The 13,087-nt window shown below is 42.2% G+C and overlaps 1 protein-coding gene across 1 annotated transcript in view; it reads left to right on the top strand.

Moving 5' to 3' along the window:
- LOC133629693 (neuropilin-1a-like) overlaps positions 1–12,835 on the top strand; it is a 180,768-nt gene extending 167,933 nt beyond the window's left edge. The window contains 6 exon segments of the mRNA XM_062020593.1: positions 6,004–6,147; positions 8,053–8,135; positions 8,137–8,331; positions 9,423–9,519; positions 9,596–9,649; positions 12,103–12,835. Of these exon segments, the coding sequence (XP_061876577.1) occupies positions 6,004–6,147; positions 8,053–8,135; positions 8,137–8,331; positions 9,423–9,519; positions 9,596–9,649; positions 12,103–12,389 (860 nt within the window). The 3' untranslated portion in view covers positions 12,390–12,835.
- Positions 12,836–13,087: the final 252 nt, after the last annotated feature.

The raw sequence follows: 13,087 nt of genomic DNA, 5'->3' as shown, positions 1-13,087 counted from the left end.
ATGTGGAACATTTTTTAGGTGGAACATTTGTTAGGTGGAACATTTTGTTTGGTGGAACATTTGTTAGGTGGAACATTTTGTTAGGTAGAACATTTTGTTAGGTGGAACATTTGTTTGATGGAGCATTTGTTTTGTGGAACATTTGTTAGGTGGAACATTTGTTAGGTGGGACATTTTGTTAGGTGGAACATTTTGTTAGATGGAACATTTTGTTAGGTGGAACATTTTGTTAGGTAGAACATTTTGTTAGGTGGAACATTTGTTTGATGGAGCATTTGTTTTGTGGAACATTTGTAAGGTGGAACATTTGTTAGGTGGGACACTTTGTTAGGTGGAACATTTGTTAGGTGGGACATTTTGTTAGGCGGAACATTTGTTTGGTTGGAACAATTGTTTGGTGGAACATTTGTTTGGTGGAACATTTGTTTGGTGGAACATTGTTAGGTGGGACATTTTGTTAGGTGGAACATTTGTTTGGTTGGAACAATTGTTTGGTGGAACATTTGTTTGGTGGAACATTTGTTAGGTGGGACATTTTGTTAGGTGGAACATTTTTTAGGTGTAACATTTGTTAGGTGTAACATTTTGTTAGGTAGAAAATTGTGTTAGGTGGAACATTTGTTTGGTGGAACATTTGTTAGGTTGTTAGGTGGAACATTTTGTTAGATGGAACATTTTGTTAGGTGGAACATTTTGTTAGGTAGAACATTTTGTTAGGTGCAACATTTGTTTGATGGAGCATTTGTTTTGTGGAACATTTGTAAGGTGGAACATTTTGTTAGGTGCAACATTTGTTTTGTGGAACATTTGTAAGGTGGAACATTTGTTAGGTGGGACATTTTGCTAGGTGGAACATTTGTTAGGTGGAACATTTGTTTGGTTGGAACAATTGTTTGGTGGAACATTTGTTTGGTGGAACATTTGTTAGGTTGGACATTTTGTTAGGTAGAACATTTTGTTAGGTGCAACATTTGTTTGATGGAGCATTTGTTTTGTGGAACATTTGTAAGGTGGAACATTTTGTTAGGTGCAACATTTGTTTTGTGGAACATTTGTAAGGTGGAACATTTGTTAGGTGGGACACTTTGTTAGGTGGAACATTTGTTAGGTGGGACATTTTGTTAGGCGGAACATTTGTTTGGTTGGAACAATTGTTTGGTGGAACATTTGTTTGGTGGAACATTTGTTTGGTGGAACATTGTTAGGTGGGACATTTTGTTAGGTGGAACATTTGTTTGGTTGGAACAATTGTTTGGTGGAACATTTGTTTGGTGGAACATTTGTTAGGTGGGACATTTTGTTAGGTGGAACATTTTTTAGGTGTAACATTTGTTAGGTGTAACATTTTGTTAGGTAGAAAATTGTGTTAGGTGGAACATTTGTTTGGTGGAACATTTGTTAGGTTGTTAGGTGGAACATTTTGTTAGATGGAACATTTTGTTAGGTGGAACATTTTGTTAGGTAGAACATTTTGTTAGGTGCAACATTTGTTTGATGGAGCATTTGTTTTGTGGAACATTTGTAAGGTGGAACATTTTGTTAGGTGCAACAGTTGTTTTGTGGAACATTTGTAAGGTGGAACATTTGTTAGGTGGGACATTTTGCTAGGTGGAACATTTGTTAGGTGGAACATTTGTTTGGTTGGAACAATTGTTTGGTGGAACATTTGTTTGGTGGAACATTTGTTAGGTTGGACATTTTGTTAGGTAGAACATTTTGTTAGGTGCAACATTTGTTTGATGGAGCATTTGTTTTGTGGAACATTTGTAAGGTGGAACATTTTGTTAGGTGCAACATTTGTTTTGTGGAACATTTGTAAGGTGGAACATTTGTTAGGTGGGACATTTTGCTAGGTGGAACATTTGTTAGGTGGAACATTTGTTTGGTTGGAACAATTGTTTGGTGGAACATTTGTTTGGTGGAACATTTGTTAGGTTGGACATTTTGTTAGGTGGAACATTTGTTTGGCGGAACATTTGCTAGGTGGAACATTTTGTTAGGTGTAACATTTGTTATGTGGAACATTTTGTTAGGTGGAACTTTTGTTAAGTGTAACATTTGTTAGGTGGAACATTTGTTTGGTGTAACATTTGTAAGGTGGAACATTTGTTAGGTGGAACATTTGTTTGGTGTAACATTTGTTATGTGGAACATTTTGTTAGGTGGAACTTTTGTTAAGTGTAACATTTGTTAGGTGGAACATTTGTTAGGTGTAACATTTGTTATGTGGAACATTTTGTTAGGTGGAACATTTGTTAGGTGGAACATTTTGTTAGGTGGAACATTTGTCTGGTGGAATATTTGTTTGGTGGGACATTTGTCAGGTGGAATATTTGTCAGGTGGAACATTTGTCAGGTGGAACATTTGTCTGGTGGAACATTTGTTATGTGGAACATTTTGTTAGGTGGAACTTTTGTTAAGTGTAACATTTGTTAGGTGGAACATTTGTTAGGTGGAACATTTGTTATGTGGAACATTTTGTTAGGTGGAACATTTGTTAGGTGGAACATTTTGTTAGGTGGAACATTTGTCTGGTGGAATATTTGTTTGGTGGGACATTTGTCAGGTGGAATATTTGTCAGGTGGAACATTTGTCAGGTGGAACATTTGTCTGGTGGAACATTTGTCAGGTGGAACATTTGTCTGGTGGAACATTTGTCAGGTGGGACATTTGTCAGGTGGAACATTTGTCAGGTGGAATATTTGTCAGGTGGAACATTTGTCAGGTGGAATATTTGTCAGGTGGAACATTTGTCAGGTGGAACATTTGTCTGGTGGTACATTTGTCAGGTGGAACATTTGTCTGGTGGAACATTTGTCAGGTGGAACATTAGTGGCCAAACAGCTCCATTGTTGTGTCATGTGACCACAGAACTTTCCTCCAGAAGATCTTCTATTAGTCCATGTGATGTCAGATGCAACTAAAAGTGAGCAGTTTGGCCACAACACCCAGCAATATGTTTGGAGGAGAAAAGGTGAGGCCTTTAATCCCAGGAACACCATGTCTACCTACCACTATTTTGAAAAATTAAAGTCAGCCTTATGGGGCGTGACATAATTGACCCAGTTTTCCCAGTATGATGTACATTTTTCCAATGTATAATGAATAAAGGCATTTATCTCCTCCATTGTATGTATTTCCATTGTTGTTTCCATCCATTGCTTCCAAGTTGTGCTCTCCTGGCATAGCCCTTTCCTGGTAATGCTCTTTTTACAAGCCACCTGTCGGATGTTCATTAAGTGTTTTGTTTTTTTCTTCATCAAATTAATCACACATTTGATTTATTCCGGTTATTACTCACTTGCATAATTTGAGTTAACTTTAAAAAAAAGCCAATTATTTAGACACAAATGCCATTTCATTGTAATATTGCAATATTACAGAAACAGAAAGAATACGAGAAATTGTTCCCAATTTAATGAGAAAAAAGTCGACATAATGTGAAAAAAAGACTGCTTTAAGTTAATTTTTTAATTTTTTTCTATTTTTTTGCTCATAGTTGGTTTTTAATCTTCATTATTTACTTCTAGTTATTACAGTATGTCTCTATGTACATATTTATTTATTTTAATTCATGTTGGCCAAGGTGGGCGCAATTCAATTTCTTACACACACTTGTTATTTCATATGTTAAAACCGACACACAGTCAATTCAAGTTAAAAAGTTAAAGTAGCAATGATTGTCACACACACACACACACACACACACACACACACACACACACACACACACACACACACACACACACACACACACACACACACACACACACACGCACACACACACACACACACACACACATTTCCCTGGCCTCTACGGAGTGTTTTGTCAATGTGCTGCATGTGTTGATGGAGAATGCCATTGTTGTATTATTACCATAAGGCCCAAGTCCCCACTCTCATTCAAATCCACAAGTCTCTGTGGATGAACAAAGTTGCTCTTTCAAATGGACGCCGTGTCCTAAAGCACATTTGTCCCTCCTCATCAAGACTCTTTGCTCTCTAAGGCAGGCCAGGCAGGCGTACATGGCAGCACGTTGTAATAGCAAAGTTGCCCCTTTTGTCTTCAGACCTGAAACCACGTTTTTGCAAAGATGTCTGCTGCCCTCTGGTGGTGATCAAGCAGATGACATGACACTGCACCCTCACTGACTAGCTTTACACTGCAGGTCTTTTTGGACATCTGACCTTTTTCCAGCTGACTCTTTACACTGCAGGCCTTTTTGGACATCTGACCTTTTTCCAGCTGACTGCAAGTAACATGTCATTTGCACTATGTGGCCCCCATGGGGCCCCGCTGGACTTGGAGTTCATTTTAAACATGCATGCATACAACATGGGTTGGTGGAACATTTGTTTGGTGGAACATTTGTTTGGTGGAACATTTGTTAGGTGGAACATTTGTTAGGTGGAACATTTTGTTAGGTGGAACATTTGTTTGGTGGAACATTTGTTAGGTGGAACATTTTGTTTGGTGGAACATTTGTTAGGTGGAACATTTTGTTAGGTGGAACATTTTGTTAGGTGGAACATTTGTTTGGTGTAACATTTGTTTGGTGGAACATTTGTTTGGTGGAACATTTGTTAGGTGGAACATTTTTTTAGGTGGAACATTTGTTTGGTGGAACATTTTGTTAGGTGGAACATTTGTTTGGTGGAACATTTTAATTGGTGGAACATTTATTTAGGTGGAACATTGATTTGGTGGAACATTTGTTTGGTGGAATATTTATTTGGTGGAACATTTATTTGGTGGAACATTTGTTTGGTGGAACATTTATTTGGTGGAACATTTATTTAGGTGGAACATTTATTTGGTGGAACATTTGTTTGGTGGAACATTTGTTTGGTGGAACATTTATTTGGTGGAACATTTTGTTAGGTGGAACATTTGTTTGGTGGAACATTTTTTAGGTAGAACATTTTGTTAGGTGGAACATTTGTTTGATGGAGCATTTGTTAGGTGGAACATTTGTTATGTGGAACATTTTGTTAGGTGTAACATTTGTTAGGTGGAACATTTGTTTGATGGAACATTTGTCTGGTGGAATATTTGTCAGGTGGAACATTTGTTAGGTGGAACATTTGTTTGGTGGAACATTTGTTAGGTGGAACATTTTGTTAGGTGGAACATTTGTTAGGTGGAACATTTTGTTAGGTGGAACATTTGTTAGGTGGAACATTTTGTTAGGTGGAACATTATTTTAGGTAGAACATTTTGTTAGGTGGAACATTTGTTTGATGGAACATTTTGTTAGGTGGAACATTATTTTAGGTAGAACATTTTGTTAGGTGGAACATTTGTTAGGTGGAACATTTTGTTAGGTGGAACATTTGTTAGGTGGAACATTTTGTTAGGTGGAACATTTGTTAGGTGGAACATTTTGTTAGGTGGAACATTTGTTAGGTGGAACATTTTGTTAGGTGGAACATTTGTTAGGTGGAACATTTTGTTAGGTGGAACATTATTTTAGGTAGAGCATTTTGTTAGGTGGAACATTTGTTTGATGGAACATTTGTCTGGTGGAACATTTGTCAGGTGGAACATTTGTGGCCAAACAGCTCCATTGTTGTTTCATGTGACCACAGAACTTTCCTCCAGAAGATCTTCTATTAGTCCATGTGATGTCAGATGACACAAAAAGTGAGCAGTTTGGCCACAACACCCAGCAATATGTTTGGAGGAGAAAAGGTGAGGCCTTTAATCCCAGGAACACCATGCCTACCGTCAAGCATGGTGGTGGTAGTATTATGCTCTGGGCCTGTTTTGCTGCCAATGGAACTGCTGCTTTAAATGGGACAATGACAAAGGAGGATTAGCTCCAAATATTTCAGGACAAGCTAAAACCCCCAGGTTGGGTCTTGGGTGCAGTTGGGTGTTCCAACAGAACAATGACCCGGAACACACCTCAAAAGTGGTAAAGGAATGGCTAAGTCAGGCTAGAATGAAGGTTTTATAACCGGGGCCAGTCGGTGATCACATCCATCTTTCCTTTTGCAGATTTGACGTGGTTTGGGTGTGATTTCGGCTGGGCCAACGATCCATCCTTCTGCAGGTGGACTTCAGAGGATACCAACTCTCGCTGGCAGATCCAGTCCAGCGGCACACCCACCCTCAACACCGGACCCAACATGGACCATACAGGTGGGCCACTTCCACGATATTACGTTTTGTTTATAAACATAATGTGCATTTTTAAAAAAGGAAAAAATATTTTGTGATGCTAAAAAATATCAATGTAATCATAGTAGTATCAACTAGATACACTCTTGTACTTTGTATCATTACAGTGGATGTCAGGTGTAGGTCTTGTACTTGGTATCATTACAGTGGATGTCAGGTGTAGGTCTTGTACTTGGTATCATTACAGTGGATGTTAGGTGTAGGTCTTGTACTTGGTATCATTGCAGTGGATGTCAGGTGTAGGTCTTGTACTTTGTATCATTACAGTGGATGTCAGGTGTAGGTCTTGTGCTTGGTATCATTACGGTGGATGTCAGGTGTAGGTCTTGTACTTGGTATCATTACGGTGGATGTCAGGTGTAGGTCTTGTACTTGGTATCATTACAGTGGATGTCAGGTGTAGGTCTTGTACTTGGTATCATTACGGTGGATGTCAGGTGTAGGTCGTGTACTTGGTATCATTACAGTGGATGTCAGGTGTAGGTCTTGTACTTGGTATCATTGCAGTGGATGTCGGGTGTAGGTCTTGTACTTGGTATCATTACAGTGGATGCCGGGTGTAGGTCTTGTACTTGGTATCATTACAGTGGATGTCAGGTGTAGGTCTTGTACTTGGTATCATTACAGTGGATGTCAGGTGTAGGTCTTGTACTTGGTATCATTGCAGTGGATGTCAAGTGTAGGTCTTGTACTTGGTATCATTAGAGTGGATGTCAGGTGTAGGTCTTGTACTTGGTATCATTACAGTGGATGTCAGGTGTAGGTCTTGTACTTGGTATCATTACAGTGGATGTCAGGTGTAGGTCTTGTACTTGGTATCATTGCAGTGGATGTCGGGTGTAGGTCTTGTACTTGGTATCTTTACAGTGGATGTCAGGTGTAGGTCTTGTACTTGGTATCATTACAGTGGATATCAGGTGTAGGTCTTGTACTTGGTATCATTACAGTGGATGTCAGGTGTAGGTCTTGTACTTGGTATCATTACAGTGGATGTCAGGTGTAGGTCTTGTACTTGGTATCATTACAGTGGATGTCATGTGTAGGTCTTGTACTTGGTATCATTAGAGTGGATGTCATGTGTAGGTCTTGTACTTGGTATCATTACAGTGGATGTCATGTGTAGGTCTTGTACTTGGTATCATTACAGTGGATGTCAGGTGTAGGTCTTGTACTTGGTATCATTACAGTGGATGTCAGGTGTAGGTCTTGTACTTGGTATCATTAAAGTGGATGTCAGGTGTAGGTCTTGTACTTGGTATCATTACAGTGGATGTCAGGTGTAGGTCTTGTACTTGGTATCATTACAGTGGATGTCATGTGTAGGTCTTGTACTTGGTATCATTAGAGTGGATGTCATGTGTAGGTCTTGTACTTGGTATCATTACAGTGGATGTCATGTGTAGGTCTTGTACTTGGTATCATTACAGTGGATGTCATGTGTAGGTCTTGTACTTGGTATCATTAGAGTGGATGTCAGGTGTAGGTCTTGTACTTGGTATCATTACAGTGGATGTCAGGTGTAGGTCTTGTACTTGGTATCATTACAGTGGATGTCATGTGTAGGTCTTGTACTTGGTATCATTACAGTGGATGTCAGGTGTAGGTCTTGTACTTGGTATCATTACAGTGGATGTCAGGTGTAGGTCTTGTACTTGGTATCATTACAGTGGATGTCAGGTGTAGGTCTTGTACTTGGTATCATTACAGTGGATGTCAGGTGTAGGTCTTGTACTTGGTATCATTACAGTGGATGTCAGGTGTAGGTCTTGTACTTGGTATCATTGCAGTGGATGTCATGTGTAGGTCTTGTACATGAAGATACCTTCATTCATATTGAACATGTGGACTTTGGCTCCTCCCCAACAGGCGGCTCAGGAAACTTCATCTTCACCTCAGCGACGGGTCTCCAGGAGTCGAAGGTGGCCCGGCTGGTCAGCCCGCCGGTCGCCCCCCCCGCAGGCGGACCTGTGCGTGTCCTTCTGGTATCACATGTTCGGCTCGCACATCGGCATGCTGCACGTCAAGCAGCGCCGGCAGACGGCCGACGGGCCCGCCGACGTCCTGCTCTGGACCGTCAACGGTCACCAGGGCAACCGCTGGAGGGAGGGCCGCGTCCTGGTGCCGCGCACCAACAAGCCCTACCAGGTGAAGGATCCCCGTTTGGAGGTTTTAGTACGAAGCCACACGTGGCTAATTGGCATCGTTTTGCTGAAATAAGCAGGGGCGTCCATGATAACGTTGCTTGGATGGCAACAAAACCTGTATGTACCTTTCAGCATTAATGGTGCCTTCACAGATGTGTAAGTTACCCAAGTATTGGGCACTAATACACCCCCATACCATCACACATGCTACCTTTTACACTTTACGCCTAGACCAGTCCGGATGGTTCTTTTCCTTTTTGGTCCAGAGGACACCACGTCCACAGTTTCCAAAAACAATTTGAAATGTGGACTCGTCAGACCACAGAACACTTTTCCACTTTGCATCAGTCCATCTTAAATGAGCTCGGGGCCCAGCGAAGCCGGCGACGTTTCTGGGTGTTGTTGATAAATGGCTTGGGCTTTGCATAGTAGAGTTTTAACATGCACTCACAGTTTCCAAAAAAAATTTGAAATGTGGACTCGTCAGGCCACAGAACCCTTTCCCGCTTTCCCGCTTTGCATCAGTCCGTCTTAAATGAGCTCGGGGGCCCGGCGAAGCGTTTCCGGGTGTTGTTGATAAAATGGCGTTTACCCAGACGTGCTTTGTGAACCGGCCGCCTAAAAGATGCACTTCCTGCAATGACACCAAGTACAAGACTATTTGCCTGACATCCACTGTAATGATACCAAGTACAAGACCTACACCTGACATCCACTGTAATGATACCAAGTACAGGAGCGTATCTAGTCGATACTACTATGATTACACCAGGGCCGCGTCCTGGTGCCGCGCACCAACAAGCCCTACCAGGTGAAGGATCCCAGTTTGGAGGTTTTAGTACGAAGCCACGCTGTTGTCACACGTGGCTAATTGGCATCGTTTTGCTGAAATAAGCAGGGGCGTCCATGATAACGTTGCTTGGATGGCAACATATGTTGCTCCAAAACTTTCCCACTTTTCCGCTTTGCATCAGTCTGTCTTAAATGAGCTCGGGGGCCCAGTGAAGCGTTTCCGGGTGTTGTTGATAAAATGTCGTTTACCCAGACGTGCTTTGTGAACGGGCCGCCTAAAAGATGCACTTCCCGTCCCAGGTGGTGATCGAAGGCTTGGTGGAGAGGAAGAGCTGGGGAGACATCGCCGTGGACGACGTCAAGGTCCTCAATGGCCTCAGTGCCACGGACTGTAAAGGTGAGATCCGGAACACAACTCAGTCCTGCGTTCGGATCACTAAAATGATATCAATCCTTGTTTCCGGTGTGGACAGATCCAGATGTTCCCACTGAGCCTATGCTGCCCGAGGACAACTTTAATGAGATCAGTAAGTCTTTTATTCTTATTAAGTAGAACTTTTGAGGTGGAACAAAGGAGGATGTATTGAAATAGTACAGAAGAAACTTCATTATTAGCATACATAGTAGGGTTGTACGCTATACCCGTACTAATTAGTCACAAATGGTACTATACTGCCTCTAAAAAAATACCGGTTCCTTTTTCTTTTCGTGACATTGCTGGTTATACGAGCGGAGGAGCATGTTGGGCAGCGCACACGCACAGAGTACTTACAAGCAGACAGAGTGTAGACAGAAAAGGGAGAATGGACGCATTTTTGGTGTAAAAAGTCAAGATAAAGTTGCATCTAAAGTGTTTTAGCTACTTTTAAATCACCAATCCTGGCCTCCATGGCGACAAATAATGTACATTTTTTACAAGTACCGTTATCACTGGAGGACGGGGAATAGCTAAACATGCTTCACTACACACCGTAGGAGGATACAATAGCTCACCGGCGTCACAATGTAAACAAACGCCATGGGTGGATCTACACCTGACATCCACTGGGATGATACCAAGTACAAGACCTACACCCGACATCCACTGTAATGATACCGAGTACAAGACCTACACCTGACATCCACTGTAATGATACCAAGTACAAGACCTACACCTGACATCCACTGTAATGATACCAAGTACAAGACCTACACCTGACATCCACTGTAATGATACCAAGTACAAGACCTACACCTGACATCCACTGTAATGATACCAAGTACAAGACCTACACCCGACATCCACTGTAATGATACCAAGTACAAGACCTACACCTGACATCCACTGTAATGATACCAAGTACAAGACCTACACCTGACATCCACTGTAATGATACCAAGTACAAGACCTACACCTGACATCCACTGTAATGATACCAAGTACAAGACCTACACCTGACATCCACTGTAATGATACCAAGTACAAGACCTACATCCGGCATCCACTGTAATGATACCAAGTACAAGACCTACACCTGACATCCACTGTAATGATACCAAGTACAACACCTACATCCGGCATCCACTGTAATGATACCAAGTACAAGACCTACACCTGACATCCACTGTAATGATACCAAGTACAAGACCTACACCTGACATCCACTGTAATGATACCAAGTACAAGACCTACATCCGGCATCCACTGTAATGATACCAAGTACAAGACCTACACCTGACATCCACTGTAATGATACCAAGTACAAGACCTACACCTGACATCCACTGCAATGATACCAAGTACAAGACCTACACCTGACATCCACTGTAATGATACCAAGTACAAGACCTACACCTGACATCCACTGTAATGATACCAAGTACAAGACCTACACCTGACATCCACTGTAATGATACCAAGTACAAGACCTACACCTGACATCCACTGCAATGATACCAAGTACAAGACCTACACCTGACATCCACTGTAATGATACCAAGTACAAGACCTACACCTGACATCCACTGTAATGATACCAAGTACAAGACCTACACCTGACATCCACTATAATGATACCAAGTACAAGACCTACACCTGACATCCACTGTAATGATACCAAGTACAAGACCTACACCTGACATCCACTATAATGATACCAAGTACAAGACCTACACCTGACATCCACTGTAATGATACCAAGTACAAGACCTACACCTGACATCCACTGTAATGATACCACGTACAAGACCTACACCTGACATCCACTGTAATGATACCACGTACAAGACCTACACCCGGCATCCACCGTAATGATACCAAGTACAAGACCTACACCTGACATCCACTGTAATGATACCAAGTACAAGACCTACACCTGACATCCACTGTAATGATACCAAGTACAAGTCCTACACCTGACATCCACTGTAATGATACCAAGTACAAGACCTACACCTGACATCCACTGTAATGATACCAAGTACAAGACCTACACCTGACATCCACTGTAATGATACCAAGTACAAGACCTACACCTGACATCCACTGTAATGATACCAAGTACAAGACCTACACCTGACATCCACTGTAATGATACCAAGTACAAGACCTACACCTGACATCCACTGTAATGATACCAAGTACAAGACCTACACCTGACATCCACTGTAATGATACCAAGTACAAGACCTACACCTGACATCCACTGTAATGTTACCAAGTACAAGACCTACACCTGACATCCACTGTAATGATACCAAGTACAAGACCTACACCTGACATCCACTGTAATGATACCAAGTACAAGACCTACACCTGACATCCACTGTAATGATACCAAGTACAAGACCTACACCTGACATCCACCGTAATGATACCAAGTACAAGACCTACACCTGACCACCACTGTAATGATACCAAGTACAAGACCTACACCTGACATCCACTGTAATGATACCACGATGAGTTTAGTTGTGATGTTCCTCCCCCACTTTGTTCCAGTGGAGGAGATCACCGAGTACCCGGACTTGGTGGAGACCAACCAGATCAGCGGGGCGGGCAACATGCTGAAGACCTTGGACCCCATCCTCATCACCATCATCGCCATGTCCGCCCTGGGCGTCTTCCTGGGCGCCATCTGTGGCGTGGTCCTGTACTGCGCCTGCTCGCACGGCGCCATGTCGGAGAGGAACTTGTCCGCCCTGGAGAACTACAACTTTGAACTGGTGGACGGCGTCAAGCTGAAGAAGGACAAAGTGAGCGTGCAGAGCTCGTACTCGGAGGCGTGAGGTCACGTGGACTTCCTCTTCTCCTTCACGGGAGGCGGACTCTGAGGAGCGCCCGTGGTGCCTCCGCGCAGGAGGCTTGGACTTTTTCTCAGGAGCTGCAGTGACACTGTAGAACCACCACTAGGGGGCACTGTGTACAAAGGTCAATACAGGAAACATGTACAGATAATTTAGATGAAATTTTTATTTTCTATTTTCATTTTTACAATCGGATGCTGGTGTTGAGACCAATTTATTAATAATGTATTTATCATTTTCTGGAATATAAATGTGTGTTTTTTGTGGGGGGGGAAGTTTTCAAATTAAAATCCGAACTAAATGAAGCGGCAGACAGGGTGAGTCCTCCACATGATCCATGCTTCTGACAGTGCCTTTAGTACTTTTCTACTGTACTTGCTCTAATTTATGAAGGTCACATGATCATATAAAACACCTGCAGAGTGGGATCCAAGCGTCACGCCTCTGTCTTTTCCTTGTTTGCCGCCAAGAACCACATACATGTTCTACTTTAGACTGTTTTGTGGACGGTGCTGTGTTCACGTTTCATGTCTCAGGCCAGATAAACTATTTGTAGAGAGCTCCTGAAACTAGGAGGATCCAAAACCACCATAGAACACACGCTAGCTGCGGCTGCAGACACTCTGAAGTACGCAGCGCCCTTTGAAGAGGTGCCACAGGAAGAGTGGCCATCTTGAAGA

This window comes from Entelurus aequoreus, linkage group LG15 (assembly GCF_033978785.1).
Source record: "Entelurus aequoreus isolate RoL-2023_Sb linkage group LG15, RoL_Eaeq_v1.1, whole genome shotgun sequence".
In the NCBI taxonomy this organism is placed as follows: Eukaryota; Metazoa; Chordata; class Actinopteri; order Syngnathiformes; family Syngnathidae; genus Entelurus; species Entelurus aequoreus.
The sequence above is the reverse complement of the archived record's forward strand: the minus strand, read 5'-3'. Positions and strand labels throughout refer to the sequence as shown.